This window comes from Orycteropus afer, unplaced genomic scaffold (genome assembly GCF_000298275.1).
Source record: "Orycteropus afer afer isolate SDZICR_OR568_19922 unplaced genomic scaffold, OryAfe1.0 scaffold00194, whole genome shotgun sequence".
Classification (NCBI taxonomy): domain Eukaryota; kingdom Metazoa; phylum Chordata; class Mammalia; order Tubulidentata; family Orycteropodidae; genus Orycteropus; species Orycteropus afer.
The window spans coordinates 209,220-232,530 of record NW_006921781.1 but is presented as its reverse complement, the minus strand read 5'-3'; the positions used below and the strand labels follow the sequence as shown (position 1 = coordinate 232,530).

The 23,311-nt window shown below is 36.0% G+C and overlaps 1 protein-coding gene across 1 annotated transcript in view; it reads left to right on the top strand.

The window, feature by feature from the left end:
* LRRC63 (leucine rich repeat containing 63) overlaps nt 1–23,111 on the top strand; it is a 108,310-nt gene extending 85,199 nt beyond the window's left edge. Inside the window, exons 7-9 of the mRNA XM_007947810.1 lie at nt 6,559–6,642; nt 12,564–12,803; nt 22,961–23,111. Of these exons, the coding sequence (XP_007946001.1) occupies nt 6,559–6,642; nt 12,564–12,803; nt 22,961–23,111 (475 nt within the window). The remainder of the gene's footprint in view (nt 1–6,558; nt 6,643–12,563; nt 12,804–22,960) is intronic.
* The last annotated feature ends 200 nt before the right edge of the window (nt 23,112–23,311 follow it).

Genomic DNA, 23,311 nt, shown 5'->3' with positions numbered 1-23,311 from the left:
TTCTTTTTCAGCAATCTCTTTACTAGTGTAGAGGAATCCAACTGATTTTTGGATGTTGATCTTATATCCTGCCATGATGCTATATCTCTCAATTTGTTTCAGAAGATTTTTGACTGAGTCTCTTGGGTTTTCTAGGTATATGATCATAGGTATCATCAGCAAATAGGGATAGTTTGACTTCTTCCTTACCAATTTGGATGCCTTTGATTTACCTTTCTTGCCACATGGCCCTGGCTAGGACTTCCAGTACAATGTTGAATTGAAGTGGTGATAGAGGGCATCCTTGTCTGGTTCCTGTTCACAAGAGGAATGGTTTCAGTCTCTCTCCATTGAGTATAATGCTGGCCTTTGGTTTTGCATAGATGCACTTTATTACATTGTGGGATGTCCCTTCTATTCCTATTTGCTGAGAGTTTTGATCAGGAATGGATGTTGGATTTTATCAAATGCCTTTTCTGCATCAATTGATATGATCATGTTGTTCTTTTCCTTTGTTTTATTTATATGGTGGATGATGTTTATTTTTTTTCTAATGTTGAACCATCCTTGTATACCTGACATGAACCCCACTTGGTCATAATGAATGATTTTCTTGATATATTGTTGGAGTCTATTGGGTAGGATTTTGTTGAAGATTTTGGCATCTATATTCATGAGGGATATTGGTCTGTATTTTTCCTTTTGAGTGATGTCTTTGCCTGGTTTTGATATCAAGGTTATGCTTGATTCATAAAATGAGTTAGGGAAGATTCCATCCTTTTCTATGTTTTGAATATTTTGAGTAAGAATGGTGTCAGTTCTTTTCTGAATGTTTGCTAGAATTCTCCAGTGAAACTGTCTGGGCCAGGACTTTTTTTGTTGGTAATTTTTTGTGACCTATTAATTTTTTTTTTTTTGTTATGTATCTGTTCAACTTCCATGCCAGTCTGTGTTAATTTAGGTAAGTGTTGTCTTTCTAGAAATCTGTCCATTTCCTCCAGATTTCCAAATTTGTTGGAGTACAGTTCTTCATAGTATCCTGATATTATCCTTTTTATTTCATTTGGTTCTGTTGTGATGCCACCCATTTCGTTTCTTATTCATGTTATTTGTATTATCTCCCTCTTTTCTTGTGTTAAATTTGCCAGTGGTTTATCAACTTTATTCGTCTTTTTTAAAAAACAACTTCTGGTCTTGTTGATTTTTTCTATTGCCCTTCTATTTTCTGTTTCATTGATTTCTGCTCGAATCTTGATTATTTCCTTTCTTCTGGTGACTGTAAGCTTTTCTTTATGTTCTTTTTCTAATTGTTGGAGATGTTGGTTTAAAGTATTGATTTTGGCTCTTTCTTCTTTTTTGATGTGTGTATTTATTGCTATAAATTGGCCTCTGATCACTGCTTTTGCTGTGTCCCAAAGATTTTGGTATGTTGTGTTTTCATGCTTGTTTGATTCAAGGAATTTTTGAATTTCAAATTTTATTTCTTTTTGTACCCAGTCTTTCTTAAGGAGGGTGTTTTTCAGTTTCCATGTGTTACTCTTTTTATGTTTATCTTCCTTTTGTTGATTTCTAGTTTGATAGCATTATGATCTGAGAAGACGTTTTGCAGTATTTCAATCTTTTTAAATTCATTATGGCTTTCATTATGGCCTAACATATGGTCTATCATGGAAAATGTTCCATGTGCACTGGAAAAGAATGTATATTGTGTTATTGTTGGGTGAAGTGCTCTGTAGATATGTATAAGGTCAAGTTGGCGGATTGTATTGCTTAGCTCTTCTGCATCTTTGTTGAGTTTCTTTGCAGTTGTTGTATCTTTCATTGAAATTGGTCTATTAATGTCTCCCAGTATGACTGTGGATTCATCTATTTGCCTTTTCAACTCTTTTAAAGTCTGATTTATGTATTTTGGGGCTCTTTCATTGGGTCCATAGATATTAGTATGGTTATATTTTCATGTTCTATAGATCCTTTATTCATTATATAATCTCCTTCCTTTTCTCATATGGTTACTTTGTTTCAAAATCAATTTGATTAGAAATTTATATTGGCACTCTTGCTCTTTTATGGTTGCCATTTGCTTGGTATATCTTTTTCCAACCTTTGATTTTTAGTCTATTTTTGTCTTTGTCTCTAAGGCGTGTCTCTTGTATATAGGTTATTGTTGGATTTTGTTTTCTTATCCAGTCTCAAACACTTCGTCTCTTGAATGGTGCAATAAATCCATTAACATCCAGTGTAATTATTCCTAAGTATGAATTGGTTGTTGTCAGCTTTTTATGTGTTTTTTTCATTGTGTCCCTGGTTTCTTTGTTCCGTATTATTTTCTGTGCTGAACTCATTATGTTTACGAATCATGTTATCATTTCCTTTGTTGCTGTTGTTTTCATATTTGCTGAATATTTGTGCTTGTCCTCTTTTTTATTGTGATGTGAACGTTTATCATTTTTCTTCGAGGTTACCCTATGATTTATATTTTTCTCCCCAAGATTAGAACAGTCCATTTTATCTTGCAACTCTCTTGACTTCCTCACCATTTAGAAGTTCTGTAACTACACAGTATTATCCCTCTTTTTGGTTTGTAGTTGTCCTCATGCCAATTGATGTCTCTGGTTCCCTGTTTACAATCTTGTAAGCTTATTTTACTTTGGATATATCCATAGCTGTGGTTTCTAGGTTATGTCATCTTGTGTATTAATGGTCGGTTGTTGTTTGGTATTTTTGGTTCTCTGTTCAAAGGACTCTCATTAGTATCTCTTGTAAGTTTGGTCTGGTTTTAACAAATTCCCTTAGTTTCTGCTTATCTGAAAGTCTCCTAATTTCACCATCATATTTAAGGGATAATTTTGCTGGGTATATAATTCTTGGTCGAAAATTTTTCTCTTTCAGGGTTTTATATATACCATCCCATTGCTTTCTCACTTGCATGGTTTCTGCTGAGAAATCTGACCTTATTCTTCCTCGTTGTGGTTTGTAAGTAACTTTTTTTTTTTTCCATGCTATTTTCAGGATTCTTTCTTTCTCTTTGGTTTTGATGAGTTTGCTGATGATAAATCTTGGTGATTTTCTTTTGAGGTCTATCCTGTTTGGGGTTCATTTGGCTTCTTGAATGGATATATTCTCATCTTTCATCAATCAGGAAATTCTCCTCCAACAAATCTTGGACCATTTTCTTGGTGGTTTCTTTTTTCTCTTCCTGTTCTGGAATTCCAATGCCGTGTAGGTTATTCCTTTTGATGGTAGCCCACATGATCCCTAGGCTTTCTTCCTTTTGTTTTGATCTTTTTTTTTTGACTGATCCCTTTCCAAAGAAGTATTCAGGTATTTGTCTTCAATCTCAATTCTATCTTCCATTGAATCAATTCTATTTCTTTGCCCTTTCAATGTGTTATCTATTTCTGACAATTTAGTATTAATCTTCTGGATTTATATCTGTAGATTTAGAATCATTTCTAATTTTTCATTTAGTTTGTCATTTGGTTCTTGTATTTTCTTCCAAAATTTTTCTAGGGTTTTGTCTGTGTTTTCCTTGGTCTGCGTCTCAGTCTTTTGAAGATACCTAAATAGAAATCTTTTGAATTCCTTCTCAGAAAGTTCCAATGCTGCTTCCTCCTCAGGGATGTGCTAAGGGTCTGTATCCTGCTTCCCCCCCCCCTTTTTTTTCCCACTTTATCTTACTTCTTTGTCTGGACTGTGATCATCTGTTTTCTCCAATAAATCATGGCATTTAGATTGTATTGTATTTAGATCTCTGTTAACTGTTTTTGAAGAGCAGGCAAGGGTGAGTCAGGCTCTTCTTGGTGGTTGTTTATCATTGGCCCATTGGTGGAGAATGAATTGGTGGCTCTCACTCAGTAAGTGAAGCTGCAGTAGGTGTTGGTGTAGTTGTGTCATTGGAGACTGTGGCCATCTTCCACTCACTTAGAAAAAAATAGAAACTGAGTAACCACCATAAAACTAAAATCAAATGGACAAAAAATACACTGTGTAATCACCAGGAACAGCAACCAAAAAAACAAAAAATGGAAAAAAAGAAACACAAAAAACAAACCCTGCAATATCTGTGGAGAGGGGAATAAGAGAAAAAATTAGAGAAGGGGAATAATGAAGAAAAAAGTGGGAATAACAACAACAACAAAAAAACCCCAACAAGGAACAGGGTTAACTACAAAAAGGAAAACAAATATTTCAACCAGTAACAGGGAAAATAAAAAAAGCTGACAACTAGAACCTTTGAGGGGAAGAATAAAGTATAACAGTAAAAAGAACAAATTAATAATAATAGTAATAGTTTTAAAACAGACAAAAACAAACTAAAAATAGAAAAAAGAAAAAAAAATTGGGGCAGGGCGGGGAAGGGCACCCAGGCTCCACTGTAGCATACAGACTGGGATGGAATTCCTGTAGGCCCAGAAAATGGGTGGGAGTGAGGGATGGCTGCACCTCCACTCACCAATAGAGTGTGGAGTATAAAAGTAACAAGGGAATGCTGTACCTTTCCAGTCATCCAGATCCAGAATGTCCTTGGGGTTGCCAGCAAGTGGAGTCTGTTCCTATGTCCCTGAAATCTCAGAGAATGCTGTCACTTTAAATATCCAAAATGGTCAAGCTGCTTGTAAACATTCAAAATGGCTGCACCCTCTGGACAGACAAAAGTCCACAGCTCAGCCCACCTTCCTTTTCACTGCTTCCCCAGCCACCAGAGTAGTGCTCCATGCAGTCCCTGGCTAGCAGGGCTGATTTTTAGGTTAAATCTTAGGTCCTACCACACTTGGCAATCTTTAAGCTGTCTGTGCCATCAGGATCACTCAGGATTGCCACCAGACCGCAGCTCCGTATGTCTCCTTTTTTGGTATTTTCATGCAAATTCTTCTGCTAGTTGGGGTTTAGTCCACTTCTATATCCTTCCCTTCAAGGCTCAGGGGTTCAGGATTATCTTCTGTGTCTGTGTTAATTGGTTCCCCTTTTCTTTGTTGAAGAGGGTCTAGAGGGTCTGTGCAGTCTTTCTGCCTATTCCACCATCTTACGGAACTCGTTAATGTCTTCTTTACATAGATTATAAGAAGTCTGAGATGAACACTGACTGGATAAGGCATTTCTTTTGCTTTTCTATTCAATCCTATTTTAGAATCAATGATTTTAAATTACCTGTACTCACCATTTCTTTCTTTCATTCATGACTTACTAAGAACTTACAATGTACCAAGCACTGTGTGAGGCATTGGGTATGTAGAAGTATGAAATAGAATCCCTAACCTCCAAGAGCCCATAATTTACAAGAGCAGACAGTCATTTATTGCACAGTGTAATGGGGGTACTATGATGGAGTAAGCAGAGAAGTAGAGAAGAGGCAGCTCACCCAGTCTGAAAAATCTAAGCCAAGACCTGTAAAATGAAAAAGCATTAATTAAAGTTTGGGATATTTGCATGTGGTGTTTGCAGATAAGTGTTGTTTTTAGGTGCTGTGCAGTTGATTCTGACTCATAGCAACCTGATATGACAGAACTGCCTTGTAGAGTCTCCTAGGCTGTAATCTTTAAGGAGGTGGAGTCCTGGTGATGCAGTTGTTAAGTGCTTGTCGCTAATCAAAAAATCAGTGGTTCAAACCAGCAGCCGCTCCTGGGGAGAAAGATGTGTTCATCTGTTTCTGTAATAATTACAACCTTGGGAACCTCATGGAGCACTTCTACTCTATTCTATACTGTGGTAATGAGTCAGAATCCAGTTGAAGGAAACTTTTGATTTTGGTTTATATACAAATCAAAAAAAAAAAAACAAAACCTCACTGCCATTGAGTTGGATCCAACTCATAATGACCCTTTCTTGGGTTTCTGAGGCAGTAGCACTCTGGAAGTAGAGATTTCCCAAACTTCCTTCCAAGGAAACCACCAGCCTTCTGGTTAGCTGGAAGCACTGTGGTTCAGTTCCAGTGTTCAGGAAGCAACCCTGACCTCAAACTATCCTCTACCCTTATCCCTACCCCCAGACAGTTCTCTGTGTTGCCAAGTCTTTGTGTTCTTTGGTTCCTACTTGTACATTATTAAATAAAGATGGGCCAAATATACTTTATCAGAAAAGTCTTACTTCAACAAAGAAAAAAAAATACACTTAAATTTAAATAATTTCTCAGATGCCTTTTCTAGATGACACATTATTCACTCTAAACATCTCAAATCAGGATGAATATATGAATAATTTCTAGGAAATTTCATCATCCATAATGAAAAAGTCTCTAAAAAGTTCAAGATCTTAGAAAAATACTGTTCCTCTATACTTCTACATGGGAGCTCTGGTGGCATAGTGCTGAAGGCATTTGACTTCTAACCAGAAGACTGGCAGTCAAACCCACCAGCCACTCCTCATAAGGAAGATGTGGCAATCTACTTCTGTAGAGATATCACCTAGGAAATCCAAGGAGTGGTTGCTATGAGTTGGATCCGACTCCACAGCAGTGAGAGTTATACTTTTTTTTTTAAGAGTTATACTTCTACATATTTACTTAAATATTTAATTCTTTGTTAATTCCCAGTGAATGATAAACATTTAATCATTTTTACTCACTTTTTCTTCCCATTTAAGGTTATTTACCTTGTCCTATCTTGAGGAACTTGATGTTTCTTATAATGACATTACTTGTATTCCAAATGGAATCCGGAAACTCAGGTATTTTGGAAGTAGTAAGTATACATAAAGTCATATCCCCTTCAGGCTATCTTTGGTGACTATAGAGAAAGTGGAGTCTTTTCATTTAGTTAATAGCCACAAATTGTACTACATGAAGCATAATGTTTACCAAATATGTAGTTTAAATGATTTCTGCATAGTATTTGTTAGACATAACATTTTTAGTGATTATTTAAAGGTCAGTACAAATGACTACTTAATAGAATTACAAGTTACCTTTGTCTATTTTTTCTGTGTGTGCATTTATCAATTTTATTTATTTTTTCATAAGGAAATACATATACACCAATGCTAATAACATAGAGTATAATTTAATGCTAACCTGTGATTCTTTCTCACGTTAATAAAAAAAAAAAGCCTCTGAAGTTCATCTCTGTGTTTCTATGTAAGTACCATACTGTTTTAATTATGAATTCAAAGTAATTTTTCTTTCATTTCATTGTGGAAAATGTACATAACAAAAAGCTTGCTGTTTTGACAATTTTTCAGTGTACGATTCAGTAATATTTCTTATATTCACCATACTGGGCAACTATTACCAAAAAATAGTGTCATTTTTAATATCTAATGAGATTATCTTTCAAAAATAATCTATTAATTATTCTCTTTAGATCATGAACTTTAAGACCATTTAATAGAATTCCCAGCTCCTCTTCATAAACATAAAATTGGGATTTTAGTTGGAATTGTCTTCAGTTTCCACTTTAATTTCAAATAATTTTTATTTTTAATGATAATAAATCTCTTCATCCTAAAACATAGTATATATGTTCATTTGTTCAGATCTTCTTTTATGTTTCTCACAACAATTTAGGACTCACTTCATGGAAGTTCCTTATCTCTCTTGTTAGACTTTCCAAAGTATTTTGTTGCTTCTATGAATATAACTATTATTATTTTTTCTAATTTCCATTCCTAGCTGACTCTTGCCAGTTGAAAATAGGACAACCCTATGTCTTTCTTTACATGAAGTCAAAATCAGGCCATGTAACCAAGTGCTCTTGTTAGTTCTGGTTGAGTCTTACTAGATTTTCTTTGATTTTTCAGGAGCAACAACATCAGCAAAATGAGATAATTCTTTCCCTGCTTTCCTAATATTTATATCATTGATTTCATTTCCCATGTAACAATCTCTGTATTTACTAGAATTCAATCTGTTTACACTTGTTATGACTGATATATTTAATTTAATACTTTACTTCTCCCTTCCCTATTTCCTTATTTCTGTCATTTGTTCCCTTTATCCTGTTATTGTTAATTTTGGAATTCTACTATACTTTAGGAGCTCTGGTAGCATAGCGCCTAAGACACTTGATTGCTAACCAGAAGGCTGGCGGCTCAAACCCACCAGCTACTCTTTGGAAGGAAGGTTGGGCAATCTACTTCCATAGTGATACCACCTTAGAAACCCAAGGAGGGGTCGCTGTGAGTCAGGTCTGACTTGATGGCACATAACAACAACAAAAAATATACTTTAGCAATCTATTAATAACTATATTTTCTTTCGCAAGACTCATAAGCAAGATAAAAGGTATATGCCCACCATGATGGTCTCCCTGCCACTAACTGCCGCCTTCTATCAATATCTGGGACTTGTAGAATACTTTTATTTTCCTTCTCTGCCTCTAAATTCATCTGCCCCTCATTTAACTCTAAGTTTTGCTGAGATAGTTTAGAAACTTTTGTTTCCATTTCTCATGCTTATTTTCCTTTGCATTGTCTCTTTAGTTAAAGAATACTTAGCACTTTAGTTTTATATTTCCAATCATTCTCCATTTATATTTGTTGCTACTGTTATCTGTGGTGGAGTCAGCCCCGACTCATGGTGACTCCATGCACAACTGAATGAAATGCTGCCTGGGCCTATGGCATCCCCATAATTGACTATGGATCAGACAGACTATTCAACTCCATAGGGCTTTCATTGATTAATTTTCAGAAGTAGATTGCTTGGCCTTTCTCCCTGGTCCATCTTAGTTTGAAAGCTCTGTTGGAAACTGTTCAGCATCATAGTGCCATTTTATGTTTTAAGATGTATTGCTTACCGGTAATTTCTCTCCTCTTTCATCTCATCCTAAATCTGGAGATGTCTTTTTGATTCATTGACTGTTTAAAGTTTTCTCTTAGGTGTTTTCCTCAGATGGAGGAAATCTTTAAATTATGTCTTAATTTGGTGGAAAATCTTTTCATAAGTCTATTAGATCACCTCCCACCTCCTCCTCTAGCTGCCAACATTGTAGATGAGGCATCTGATGCCAGTTTGATTCCTTTTTCTTTATAAATAGCTCCTATTTTCATCTGGAAAGACTAAGATTTTATTATAATATTTGACCTTCAAGTATTTTATCATGATAGGCTTAAGAATGTGTCCTTTTGTTGTTGTTGTTAACCTACCTTGCTTGGAATTCTGTGAACTCTGATCAGCAGGATCAAGATTTTCTTTTCAAGTTCAGGGATATTTTCTTATATACTATGTTATTATATAGCCTTTTCTTCATCTGTCTGTCTCATTTTCTTTTCCTGAAACTCTTATTATTTGTATGTTAGCTCTCTTGGATCTGTTTTCCATGGTGCTATATTTGCATCTATATTTCTGTCATAATATTTTAAAACATATTTTTTTCCTGTTTTGAGGTATTACTTCTGCTTTGCTTTTGCTTCTAATTTGGATCTCCATGAAGACCGTCTGCTCCTTCAGATCATCTACTGTTAAAGAGGCAGAGAGGCCACATCTTCTGACCTCTTTTAACTGCACAAGAGGAAGGCAGAATCACCATCAATAGCCAAGGCCTATTTCTGTGAGGCCAGACATGCTGCCTCCCTCCAGCCCTTTCATCAACCCTGACACCAACAGTTCCTCCCACAGCACCTGCCACCTTTCTGCTGGGTTTGATAATTCACTGCAGTGGCCACACAGAACTCACAGATTATGGGCTTTAATAGGGAAGCACCAGGCTACAATTCAAGTTCAGGAACAATGCTCAGTCTCTCTCAGCCCACTGTCTCTCAGCTAACAGTCTCTCATAGTCTCTCTCCCAGAAGTGCATATCTCTCCGTGTCTCTCTCAGCGATGCATGTCTCTTGCATCTCTTTCCCAGCAGCGTGTGTCTCTTAGGAGCATGTGTCTCTCAGCAGCATGTTTCTCTCAGCAGCACATCCTTCTCAGCCAGCAGTAAGAGAGACTTCTTCTGCCTCTAGGAGGCCTCCCTTTGAGCCTGGCAAAGTGGCCAAACTAACCAATCATGACATCAGAATTCTAAGCACCTGAGAGAAAGCAAATTTCCCAGAACATTGCTTTGTGCCACTCTTAACAGAAATACCCCAGGTGGATAACTTTTCCAATCAGAAGCTCCTCAGTTGATCACAGCAAATTCCACCATGGAATTTACAAAGACTTGTGGCTAGAAAAGCCATACCAGGTAATTTACTACACTGTATCTACTTAGTTTTTTAGTTTTACAACTCATGCTTTTTGGTTTCAGAAAGTCTTATATGTTTTGGACTCTGTTTGAATCTTAAGTAGGTTTTTCTCCCAACATCTTACCTTTCTCTCCTCAGACCTATTTGCCTCAGGAACACTGTTAATTGTGTTTTGCTTGTTTCTCTCTCCTGGTTTTTGTCTTCTGCTCTGATTTCATGGAGTCATAGAATGTCAGTGATGAACCAGGAGAAGTTTCTCCATTCCCAGGATGCTCTGTGGCAAAGAATGTCTAAACATGAAGCTCTTCCAACTTTATGCATTTTTAAGTCTGTATACCAGTTGCCATAGAGTAGATTCCAACTCATGACTACCCCACATGTGTCAGAGTAGAACTGTGCTCCACAGGGTTTTTGTAGCTGATTTTCAGAAGTAGATCACCAGGTCTTCCAAGGTGCCTCTGGTGGACTCAAACGTCCCACCTTTTGGTTAACAGCTGAATGTTAACTATTTGCACCATCCAGTGACTCCTCAGTCTGTTTAGCTTCCCTAAAACTCATTTTGGAGAGGGAGAACCTGAACTTGTGGGTCTTCTAGGGTAAACCAACTAAGGCAGGGGCAGCCTCTCCCAGGAGTGTTCTGGAGCCCTTAACCAACATTGCCCCAGAGCTCCCCCACACTCATTCTGATTGTCCACATTGGGTTTTCTAATTCTGGTTGATCCCTAGCCTTGTGTCTGTAGTAAAATGCTGACCCAATGTTTTTGAACAATTGTATCAAATTTGGTAGCAATAAAATACAAATATATATTTAGATACTTCCTTAAAATTAAGAGATGTTTCTTATAAAGCAAGGTATACCTAATATACCTATACACAATTAGGTATATTTGTGTGAATAGTACATTTAAGTATGTGTTTTGGGTCTTTGAAACACATCTTATTACTATGGGAAAAGAAAAAATATCCATAATATCCAATATCCAACGCTGACAAATATCATGTTACATAAGGTATAAGACAGGTATATTGTTGTTCGTTGCTGTTCAGTCGATTCTGACTCATGGCAACCCTGTGTGTGCAAAGCAGAACTGCTCCATAGGGTTTTTAAGGCTGTGAGCTTTCAGAAGCAGATTGCCAGGTCGGTCTTCTGAGGTGCATCAGTGTGGGTTTGAACCACCAACCTTTCAGCTAGCAGTTGGGTGTTTAACTGTTTGGACCATCCAGGTAAACTAAAGCATGTGATATCTAAGTAGGAGCCCTGGTGGTACAGAGGGAAAAGGACCACACCAGCTCTCTTCTTCAGTGTCCAAGCAGAGCTTGAGGTGTTGCTTACCTTTTCGAGACCATGAGAGATGTACTAGTCAAACTGAAGTTGAAGGATGAAAATACCTGGAATGCCATCTTTCTCATCTCATTGTATTAAAATAACCCTTTGACCATGTTTTCATACTGTCAGCAGGAGTCATAATTAAAGAACTTAAACTATGTGGGTTAGAGATGTGAAAGTAGACTGTACATGAAAATCTAGAGAATTCCAGATGCCCTTTACCTAAAGTCCATATGTTAGCCTCTTTGCCGCAAATGCATTTGTCAGGTGGAACCAGCCCTTGATTTGATTTTTACATGTCTCTCATGAGCAGATACTTTTCTGTATGCTTCCAGCACTATTTAGAAAGGAGATAAGTAACTGAAGGAAAAAAAAAAATTGAGAAAAGTTATATTCAAATGGAAAATTTGCAGTGTCAGTTTTCTTTGAATAAAGAAATAAAAGTTATTGACACACACATACAAAAAGCCAAAGGAACTCAAGTGATGAAAAGCCAAAGCACAACCTATCACATAGCACATTTTCAAATCAATGACTATTTATTTAGCAGCCAAGCACTTAACCACTGTACCACCAGGGCTCCTACTTAGATACCACATGCTTTAGTTTACCTGGATGGTCCAAACAGTTAAACACCCAACTGCTAGCTGAAAGATTGGTGGTTCAAACCCACACTGATGCACCTCAGAAGACAGACCTGACAATCTGCTTCTGAAAGCTCACAGCCTTAAAAACCCTATGGAGCAGTTCTGCTTTGCACACACAGGGTTGCCATGAGTCAGAATCGACTGAACAGCAACGAACAACAATATACCTGTCTTATACCTTATGTAACATGATATTTGTCAGCGTTGGATATTGGATATTATGGATATTTTTTCTTTTCCCATAGTAATAAGATGTGTTTCAAAGACCCAAAACACATACTTAAATGTACTATTCACACAAATATACCTAATTGTGTATAGGTATATTAGGTATACCTTGCTTTATAAGAAACATCTCTTAATTTTAAGGAAGTATCTAAATATATATTTGTATTTTATTGCTACCAAATTTGATACAATTGTTCAAAAACATTGGGTCAGCATTTTAGTTCAATGTCATAAATTGTATGGATGTATTTTAAAACATAGTTTTCCTTTATATGCAGATCACTTGAAAAACTGAATGTGGATGGGAATGATCTGACTTCTTTCCCACCTGGAATTTTGAAGCTGAATCTGAAAAAAATCCAATTTGAGAATACTTACACCCATCCTTATTTTTGGAAAGAGAATTCTTTGAATAGTCCACAGCGCCTCACTCACCTTATTTCTTTTTTCTTTTTAAAAAATAATCTACATAAATATTATGAAGTGATCCCAGCAGAAATTCAGAAGTTATTAAAATGGTGAGTAAAGCCTAGGCTTTTTTAACCTTTACCCAAAATGCACTTTTAGGCATTTAAAATGTTTTACTGTTAATACACATCCCATTGCCCACATTGCTCCTCTGCTTTCTCAGGAGTGATAGTGTAGCCTGGGCTCTGTCTCATTTCTAACATTCTCAAGCTTAAACCCAGTGTGAAGTGAGGATTGCTGAGGTGTAGCTGACAATATCATCATACAGCTGCCCCATAAGTCTTTTCTATGAATTACTAAGACATAGAAGTCGTTTCTTCAGGAAAAATAAATGCTTAGTATCAGAGACACTGCACAGGGCAATGCTTTGCCCTTGTAGAGACCAGGAATTGAACAGATGTGCACAGACTAACTTCTGTTCCTTGGGTGTTAGGGACCAGTGCTGGAATCATTGTCTAATCTCAGGACTGGGTTCTGAAGTGCCACATACTTGCAGTTCACTCAGGCTGCTTCGTGTTTCTTTCAGATAGTATAAAACTATTGATCTGAAGTATTAATCGTTAGCACTTGAATTATTGATTTAATAGTCTTAGTTATCTAGCACTGCTATCGTCACAGCAGTAGCACATGTGGGTGGCTTTAACATGGCAATTAATTTTCTCACTACGTAGGATGCTAGAAGTCCAAATTCAGGGCGCTGGCTCAAGTAGAAAGTTTTTTCTCTCTGTGTTGGCTCTGAGGGAAAGTCTTTGTCTCTGCAGTTTCTGGTTCTCTGGACATCTCATGTGGCATGGCATCTATCTTCCCCATCTTTGCCCCATTTGTTGCCAACTTGCTCAATCTGCAATTTTTATATCTCAAAAGAGATTAATTTAAGACACACCCTACACTAATATTGCCTCATTTAACATAGCAAAGAAAATGCATTCCCAAATGGGATTATAAGGATAGGTATAGGGATTAGGACTCCCAACACATGTGTTGGGGAGACACAATTCAATCAGTGACACAAATATTTGCTGTATGCAACTTGACGGCAGCCAAGTTTGGTTTCGTTTTTGTTGTGCCTAGATGAAATGAATTCCTAGGAAGATATAAATTACCAATATTGACTCAATAAAAGGTATAAAACCTGAATAAACTGGTAACTATTGTATAAATTGAAACAGTCAGCTAAAGATATACCCTAAAAAAAGAAAAGAAAAAGAAACCAGGAGAAGTCCCACAAGTTTTCCATTTTAATGCACTGAGATGTTAATCATGCTCCTGAGATTTCAAAGCACATGGGAAAATAAGAAAAATCTCCAAGGGAAAAATTGTTTTAAAGAATTAAAACCTAACTAGTGACTGGTAAACAAACATGAGGTCAAGAGATTTTGACTCCCCACAAGGTGGGAAAGTTGAATTGAAAAGAAATTGCAGACACAGGAGGAAATAAGCCAGCAAAAGTAAAAATAGCAAAAACAATTAAGGATAAAGGCCTCCAAGGATCATAGATAATCAGTATTATATACAGAACATTAAATACTTTAAATGTGTTTAAAGAAAGAAAATAAAATTTTTTAAATGTTTAAGGAATAGATATAATCATACATGAACTGGCAGGTTTGAAAAAGGAATTTAAAAAGAATTGAAATTCTAGAAACTAAAAACACAACAATAACAAAGAATTCATTGCCATGGAGTCGATTTCAACTCATAGTGTCCCCATTGGGTTTCCAAGGCTATAAATCTTTATGGAAGCAGATTGCCTCATCTTTCTTCCATAGGGCAGCTAGTGGGTTCGAACCACCAAGCTTTTGGTTAGCAGCCAAAATTCCTTAGCCACTATATCACCAAAGCTCTTTAAAAATGTAATAATTGAAATCAATTTGATGTATAGGTTAAACAGCCAATCATATACCAGTGAGATACTGGAAAAATCATTGTGAATACACAGACAGGAGGTAAACATATGGAAAATAAATGAGAAGATTTAACATATATTTAATTAGGGTTGCAGAAAGGGAGAATAGAGAGAATGGTGGGAGTGACTATGCAATGAAGTGTAGTGGCTGCAAATTATTAAAATTATTAAAAGATGTGAATTCACAGCCACTAAAAGCTCTCCACAAGCTAAGCACAACATCAGAGGGGGGAATCACTTACAAAGAACAACAAATCAGTTGCCAACAGCAATGGAACAATAACTGAAAAAAACATTATTTTCCCTAGCAAAACTAACTCTTCCACCCCCGCCCCACCTAAAAAAAATGGAGAAAAAGAATGGATTTTTCAAAGAAATTATAACAGATAATTTACCACCCATAGATTTTCACTAAAGGCACTGGTAAAGAATGTGAATCAGAAAGAAAGAAATGACTTGAGAAGCCAGTCCTGAGATGTAAGAAAGAATGAGAAGGAAAGAAATTAGAAAATATGTCGATCAGCAAAGGAGATCCGTATGAAATAATAGTAACAATGTCTGCAGCGTGTGGCTGAAAAAGGGATAAAGCTAAAAGCAGGCGTCAAATGGTAGATACGTAATTTTTAAGAGATACTTTTATGAGGGCAATAAAAATAATGTAACTAAGAATGTATCAGAAGTATGTGTAAGGTATTTATGGAGAAAAAAAAATAAGACTTCACAAAAAGGTAAAGAAGACCAAATGAAATAGAGAAGATACACATTCGAGATAGGGAGATTCAATACCAAAAAATTATCAGTTCTCCCCAAATTGATCTATACATTTAATGCAATTTCAGTCAAAATCCCAATAGAACTTTCTGGGATATTTGACAAGCTAATTCTAAAATATCCATGGGAAAGAAGAGGCCCCTGAATAGCCAAACCCGAAAAAGAAGCCTAACATAAGAGGACAGCTGACTAGCTATCAAGACTTATTATGCAAATAATACAAGTTGGTATTAGGTACAAGAAAAGACAGAACAGCCAATGAAAGAGAATATATAACCCAGGTGTTATGTTCTTGTGTATATGTGAAAACTTGGTATTTGACAAAAGTACTATTGTGAATCAGTAGGGAAAGGATAGACTTTTTGGTAAATGATGCTAAGATATTTGGTTATTCATAAGGAGAAATAAAATTACAACCCTGTTAGGAATATGTCACCCTGTCATATATATATATATATATATATATATATATATATATATATCCTGTGGATTTAAATATGAAAAGAAACACTTAAAAAATTTTAGAAGCAAGCATAGGAGGTTATTTGTATGACTTCATAGTAGAGAAAGTTATCTTAAACAGAACAAGAAATATAAACAGTAAATCAAAAGTTTCATAAATTGGACAATGAAAGTAGTATTCTATGTGACACAAAACTCCACAGACTAAAAGAAGATATTTTCAATGCTTATAACTAGTAAAGAAGCTCTGGTAGTGTAGTGCCTAAGGCACTTGACTGCTAACCAAAAGGCTGGTGGTTCAAATCCACCAGCCACTCCTCAGAAGGAAGATGGGGCAATCTACTTCCGTAGTGATACTGCCTCGGAAACCCAAAGAGGGGTCGCTATGAGTCGGGTCTGACTCGACAGCACATAACAACAGCAACAACAACATAACTAGTAAAAAAGTTCTCTCTCTTTCTTTCTCTATACACACACACACCCCACAATCAAACATATAACCCACAGAAAAATGAGTGATAGAAATACGCAATTTATGGATAACAATATAAAGATGGCTGATATGTTGTCATAATAAAAGAGATGTTAATTCTCAGTAGTAATCAGGAAACTATAAAATAACATTAGGGTTTTATCTGCTTGTTTTGTCAAAACTAAAAAGATAGATGACTGAGGACAGAATTACCATGCGTCATTGGTGAGCTATAAATTGGTGAAAGCACTGTGGAAGGCAATTTGCCAATATCTTACTTAGTCCTCAAAATAGCAATTTCAATTTTAGGAATGCATCCTATAGAAATAGTTACATGTGACACAAAGTTAGGTTATAGAGATACTCATTGTAGCCTAAGTATCTGTCTGTAAGGGAGTAAAAAATGAATATTTTATTCATCCATATTGTGGAACACTATGTTGACAAAATGAGTAAGAGCCTCCAGAGCTGCATCCATTTATTGAAATGTCTCAACAGGTATTCTACCAATTCCTTCAATGAAGCTTCAATACCATTGGTTCTTGATGATATGCTACCTCCTGAAATAGTTGAACATAGATCAATTCTTTTTTGTACACTGTAGTCCTTCTTCTTTTGATGCTTCCTGGATCATTCAATATTTTACCCACAGAATCATTTAATAGTGCAATCCAAGGCTTGAACTTTTTCTTCAGTTCTTTCAGATTGAGAAATACCAAGCATGTTCTTCCATTTTAGTTTTCTAACTCTAGGTCTTTGCACATTTCATTATAATAACTTACTTTGTCTGCTCTGCTCTTTAATTTCAACATTTCTTCCATTTGCTTTAGCTACTTGCTATAGCAAGTTTCAGACTCTTTGCTGACATCCATCTTGGTCTTTTCTTCCTTTCTTGTCTTTTTAATGACCTTTTGCTTTTTTCATGTATGATGATCTTGATGTCATCCCACAACTTGTCTGGTCTTCCATCATTGGTTTTCAATGGTCACATCTATTCTTAATATAATCTCTAAATTCAGGTGGGATATTTTCAAGGTTGTATTTTGGCTCTTGTGAACTTGTTTGAATTTTCTTCAGCTTCAACCTGAACTTGCAAGTGCTAAGAAATTTGGAGGACATTTACCTGGCCAATTGACTGGAAGAGATCAACATTTGTGCCCATTCCAAAGAAAGGTGATCCAACAGAATGTGGAAATTATTGAACAATATTATTAATGTCACATGCAAGTAAATTTCTTTTCTGAAGATGATTCATAAATGGTTGCAGTAGTATATTGACAGGAAACTGACAGAAATTCAGGCTACATTCAAAGAGGATGTGGAACAAGGGATATCATTGCTGATGTCAGATGAATCTTGGCTGTAAGCAAATACAGATGTTTCCCTGTGCTTTATTGAGTATGCAAAGGCATTTGACTGTGTGGATCATAACAAATTATGTAAACAGTGCAAAGAATGAGAATTATAATACATTTAATTATGCTTATGAGGAACCTGTACGCAGACCCAGAGGCTGTTGTTTGAACAAAACGGGATACTGGATGGCTTAAAATCAGGAAGGGTGCATGTCAGGGTTCAAATCTTTCACCATACTTAATCAATCTGTATGTTGAGCAAATAATCGGGAGAAGCTCAACCATATGAAGAAGAATGTGAAATCAGGATTGGAGGAAGACTCATTAACTACCTGCAATATGCATATGACACAACCTTGCTTGCTGAAAGTGATGATGACTTGAATCATTTACTGATGGAGATTAAAGACTAGTCTTCAATATGAATTACACCTCAGCCTAAAGAAAACAAAAGTCCTCACAACTGGACCAATAAGTAACATCACAAGAAATGGAGAAAAGATTGAAGTTGTCAAAGGTTTCATTTTACTTGGATCCAAAATCAGCATCCATGTAAGCAGCCATCAAGAAATCAGACATCATATTGCATTGAGCAAATCTGTGGCAAAAGACCTCTGTAAAGTGTTCAGAAGCAAATATGTCACTTTGAAGATTAAGGTCTGCTTGACTAAGCCCTGGTATTTCCAGTCAGCTTATATGCATGTGAAAGCTGGACAATGAATAAGGAATACCGAAGAAGAGTTGATGTTTTTGAGTTGCGGTGTTGGTGAAGAATGCTAAAAACACCATGAACTGCCAGAAGAATGAACAAATCTGTCCTGGAAGAATTGCAGCCAGAATGTTCCTTAAAAGTGAGAATGGCCAGACTTTGTCTCACTTACTTTGGTCGTATTGTCAGAAGGGATGATTCCTTGGAGAAGGACATCATGCTTAGTAAAATAGAGGGTCAGCAAAAAAGGGGAAGACCCTCAATGAGATTGACTGACACAGTGGCTACAACAATGGGTCCAACCATAGCAAGGATCACGAGCATGGGGCAGAACCAGGCAGTTATTCCTTCTGTTATACACAGAAATGCTATGAGTCAGAGCTGATTCGATGGCACAAAACAACAACTTGTTGAAAATGTTAAGAATGAGGTAAAACAAAATACGTTGACATGGAAAGCTGTGCAATTTTCTTGTTAAGTCAGAAAAGCAAAATTGTACACACAGACAGACAGATATGAAGTTAGGGAATGCATGCACGAGAGAGGTTTCATTTATGGCAAAAATAGTCATGTGTCTGAGTATATATATAAAGAACTATCAACTGGGGAATGGAGTTAGAGTTACTGAAGGAAGGAATACAGGGGAATTTGTGTATTTTCCTGTATATGCTTCTATCTAGTTTGGAAATTTTACAAGGAAGGGGTTTTCATGTAAATAAAAAGTGCTACAAGTGAATTATAAATAAAAGGGACTAGAGAAGGGATTGATCATAGCTGCTGCTGAGAAAGTAGGTAAAAGCTTCAAGGATGAAATGTTGTTTGAGAAGGATCTTGAAGGCCAGATTAGATTGATACATTTAGAAGTATATTTTGTGCTTGAGGGAAATTCCAGGAAGAGAGAACAAAATGAGAAAATGAAGTGAAGCTGAGAAAAAGAGGACTTATGTAGAAGAGAAAAATGAATGGTTCAGCCAGAGCAAAGCATCTAGGAAGAGTTTCAGAAAATGTCTTTGAAAAGGGAGATTGGAGGTAGTTGATGGAGACCACTGAATATAAAGCTCAGACTTTGGAGTTTTTTCTTTAGACCATGGGAGTGATTGAGTGCAACAAGAGCAGACCTGGCTTCAGTGTCTCAGATGGAGAAGAGTAGGGAAAGGCTGGGTGGATGTCAGTTGTAACACTCTTGACCATGACTGGTAAGCAGGGATTGAACCAAGATAATAGCCATGGAAGTGAACAGGTAAGAAGTGATACAAGGCAAATCATGGAGGTAAAATTAATTTATCAGTTTATCAGGTATATGCAGCAAACGATAGAAAGAAGAATAACAAGGAGCAAGGGTCAAGGATGATTGTGGTGGTAATCGGTACAAATAGGACCAGTGAAATGATATGTTCCCCAACCTCACCGTAACTCTCCCATGTCTACCTTTGGCTTTGATCTGGAATCTCCAGCTTATCTCCAAAGGACTACTTTTATTGAGTTCTCTGGATTGCAGCCCATCTATGGGCTGTGCACAATGCCTGCACTAAGATCACTCCAAACTCAGCTTCTGATGCCACTTCAGTGTGTCTGGCTCTGTCAATGAGTAGCTGTGCACTTCTTTCTTACTCTCTAAAATTTCTCACTGCCCTCTGCTGCCCTTTGTTTCTCTGCCTGCATTGTATCACCTCAATTAGACAGAATCCACCTTATAGAGTTGGGTCAGAAGATGACTCATATTCCATAGATTTTACCTTGATTTTTTTTTGTGCATGAGAATGATAAAAGTGTGTAAGTAAACTTTAGACTAAAGTTTCAAAATTATTACTCAGTTCCACTAAACAATACTGCCCTGACAGTACCTAATACTTAACATTCATCTTTACTAGAAATAACTAACTATATTTTTAAATATCTTCATAGCCTTCCATTTTTTTATGGAAGGGTTCTACTACACAGAATCCTTTGAATTTTTAAAAAATTATTAAAATTTAATTTTTCCATGTGGCTTTATTAACAACAGTGTATTTTTTTCAAATAGATGCTTTAAAAAAATAATATAAATTACTTGGGAAGAGTGATAGAAAAATTTGGTTGGCGAGAATTAGTAAATAACTGAGGCCATTGACCTGCTGATTTGGAAGACGTCATTCCCAAAAGTTTGGGTGGCCTGCTCAAATTAACAAAATTTGTTTTATTCCCCCCCCCTTTTCTTTTAATGTAATTTTTATTGTTTATACTCAACAGATGAAATATTTATTATTAATCTTATAATGAAAATCAGTCATCCCTGCCCACATCTTTTTCCTTTCTCACTCTTTATACCTAGAGTTACCTAGTGTCAAACTCTTTTAGCAGTTCTCTTCTGGTGTTCGAATCCATGTCTTTAAGTAACATAGTTGAGACATTCTTCTTGCAAGACAAGTGTTTAGAACTGTTACATCAACTCTCTTACATACATCTCTCCTCCTCCCAGCTATGATCACCCTGTTCAAAATTGCAAATCCCATATCCTTCACACTAGTAGCACTCCCTGTCCCTCCCCTTCCCTGTTTTATTTTTATCCATAGCACTTACTATATAATTGTACATGCCCCATAAAATTATGTAGTTTACTTAATTATTTTGTTTGATATCTGGCTCTCCCTGTACAATGTAAGCTCAATGAAGACAAGGACACATGTTTTTGTTCATCAATATTATCTCCTGTGCATAATAGATGTTTAATAAATACTTCTCAAATGAAACGATCAACTCAATTATTTAAATTATCATGAAATTAATATTTAAATAACAATTACTTAAATTTTATCAAATGTAACTAATACACACAATTAAGCCACACAGTGATCTTTGGGTACATTTCCTATCTGGTACAATTTTTTTTTTTCCTTAGAGAAAGTAATTAACTTAAAAAAATTACTGTGTTTTCTATATGTTCAATGTTAATTCTACCTCCAGGCATTCAAATGGAATTATTTAAATCCTTGGCAGTATGACTGCATCAGAAAATCGATCAGTTCTGTTACTGCTTTTCTTAAAAACATTCCTCCAGAGCGCTGTGTCTTCCTGTTTTTATCTGAACAGGTTATTCTCTAAGTGTGCTGCCTAGTGTGTATGCTGAGACTTCCACTCACCATTATCTTGGAATTTCATTTGCCTCTTTCTCATATTGACTATCTTGTTCTTAGTTTAACTCTACTTTTTGGTGAAGCCTGTCCTCCAGTAACTCCCTGGAAAAGAATGCAGGGAAAGTAACATTTTGACACCATGTATGCTTAAATATATCTTTATTCTATCCTTACAGTTCACTGATAGTTTGGTAGGTATAGAATTCCATTTTTAAGGTATTTGAAGACATTGCTTCATTGTCTTATGCTTTTCTATTTTGCATTTTAGGTCCATTGCTTTCTAATTCCTTATACTTCATACATGATCTATGCTTTTTCTTTGAAAGTTTTTTTTTAATCTTCTTTTATTTTTTTTTTCCTGTTCTAAATTTGCAAAATAATATGAGAATCTTGTTTTCTAATTCAATGCTTTAAATCATACCTTTCAATTCTGAGAAATTTTTTATACTACTATATTTCCTCACTTAATTATTTCATTACCCAACATTTCACATTTATGACAATAGCAAAAAATCTACTGTCCAACTATTTTGTGCATGAACAACTTACATCTGGCAGTAACAAACACTGAGTTATGAGGTGAAATTAAAGCTGGCTGTGATGGTTAAGGTTATATATCAACTTAGCTGGACCATGATCCTCAGTGGTTTGTTAGGATATGCAAATTAGAAGTCATATAATGAAGTAATTTGCCAGTTATATAATGATCTAGTCATCCTCCATTTTGTCTGTTGTGGGTCATCCTCCATTTTCACATAATGCCCCTTTTTACATAACAACCTTTGTACACTAGCCATGTCAATAATTGAGGAGTGAGTGTACTTTGGAAATTTTGTCTCTCCTATTTTTTCTACTTTTTCCTTCTGGAAGTAAATTAGTTAATATTGGACCTTCTGAATTTTTCTCTTATTTCTTGACTTCTTTCTGTTTTCCTTTTTGTTCACTTCTCTTTACTCTCTGCTTACTCTCTCCAATGTGAGATTAAGGTACTCTAACTGTAATATCCAGGGCTCCTCCTTTTCTTGTTTCACTGATGCATTTACTTCGGTCATCTCTCGTGATAATTACAGGTAGTTCCCAAATTATGATGGAGTTCTGTACTGACAACTCCATCATACATTAGTTCTGTGTAAGCATAAGTAGAATACTTCTTTTTCTTTTTGTTTTCATTATTATTGCCTTTTGTTTTCAGTGTCTTTATAAATCAGAACATTGAATATCTACAAGTGAACATATGAGAATGATAACATCAGCAAATTACATGCTGCAACATTTTATGTAGTACATATTATTAATGATAAGATGTAAAAAAAAAAAAAAGATGGCCATAAATGTGATTCATCATAACAGCATCAAACACAGTGTCTTTCTGATAGTAGAAATTCCCTCAATATTGACTTGATGTTTCCTTCATTTTAGCACTTCCCATTGTGAATGGTGCCGGGGGCCCATGTTTGGTGAAGGCTTTTGCATCATCCGATCCTGCGATGTTTTTGGAGTAACACAGTTTCCTGTTATGTTTCATGTCTGTTCTTCTGCATGCTATGGACAAGTAAAGCAAAGCACTTAGGTTTTTGATATTATTTCTGTTAAGAAAAAAAAAATGTAATTTTAAGCTCTGAGTTGACAAGAGAATGAGAATCTGTCATTCCCACTATAAAAGCCGATAATATCTTAAAAAACTGGTATGATCGCTAACTGCTACTTTGACCCTCATCTCGTAAAACTGTGGTCCTGGGCATTGGCTTGATTCTATAGGCTAGCCCCAAC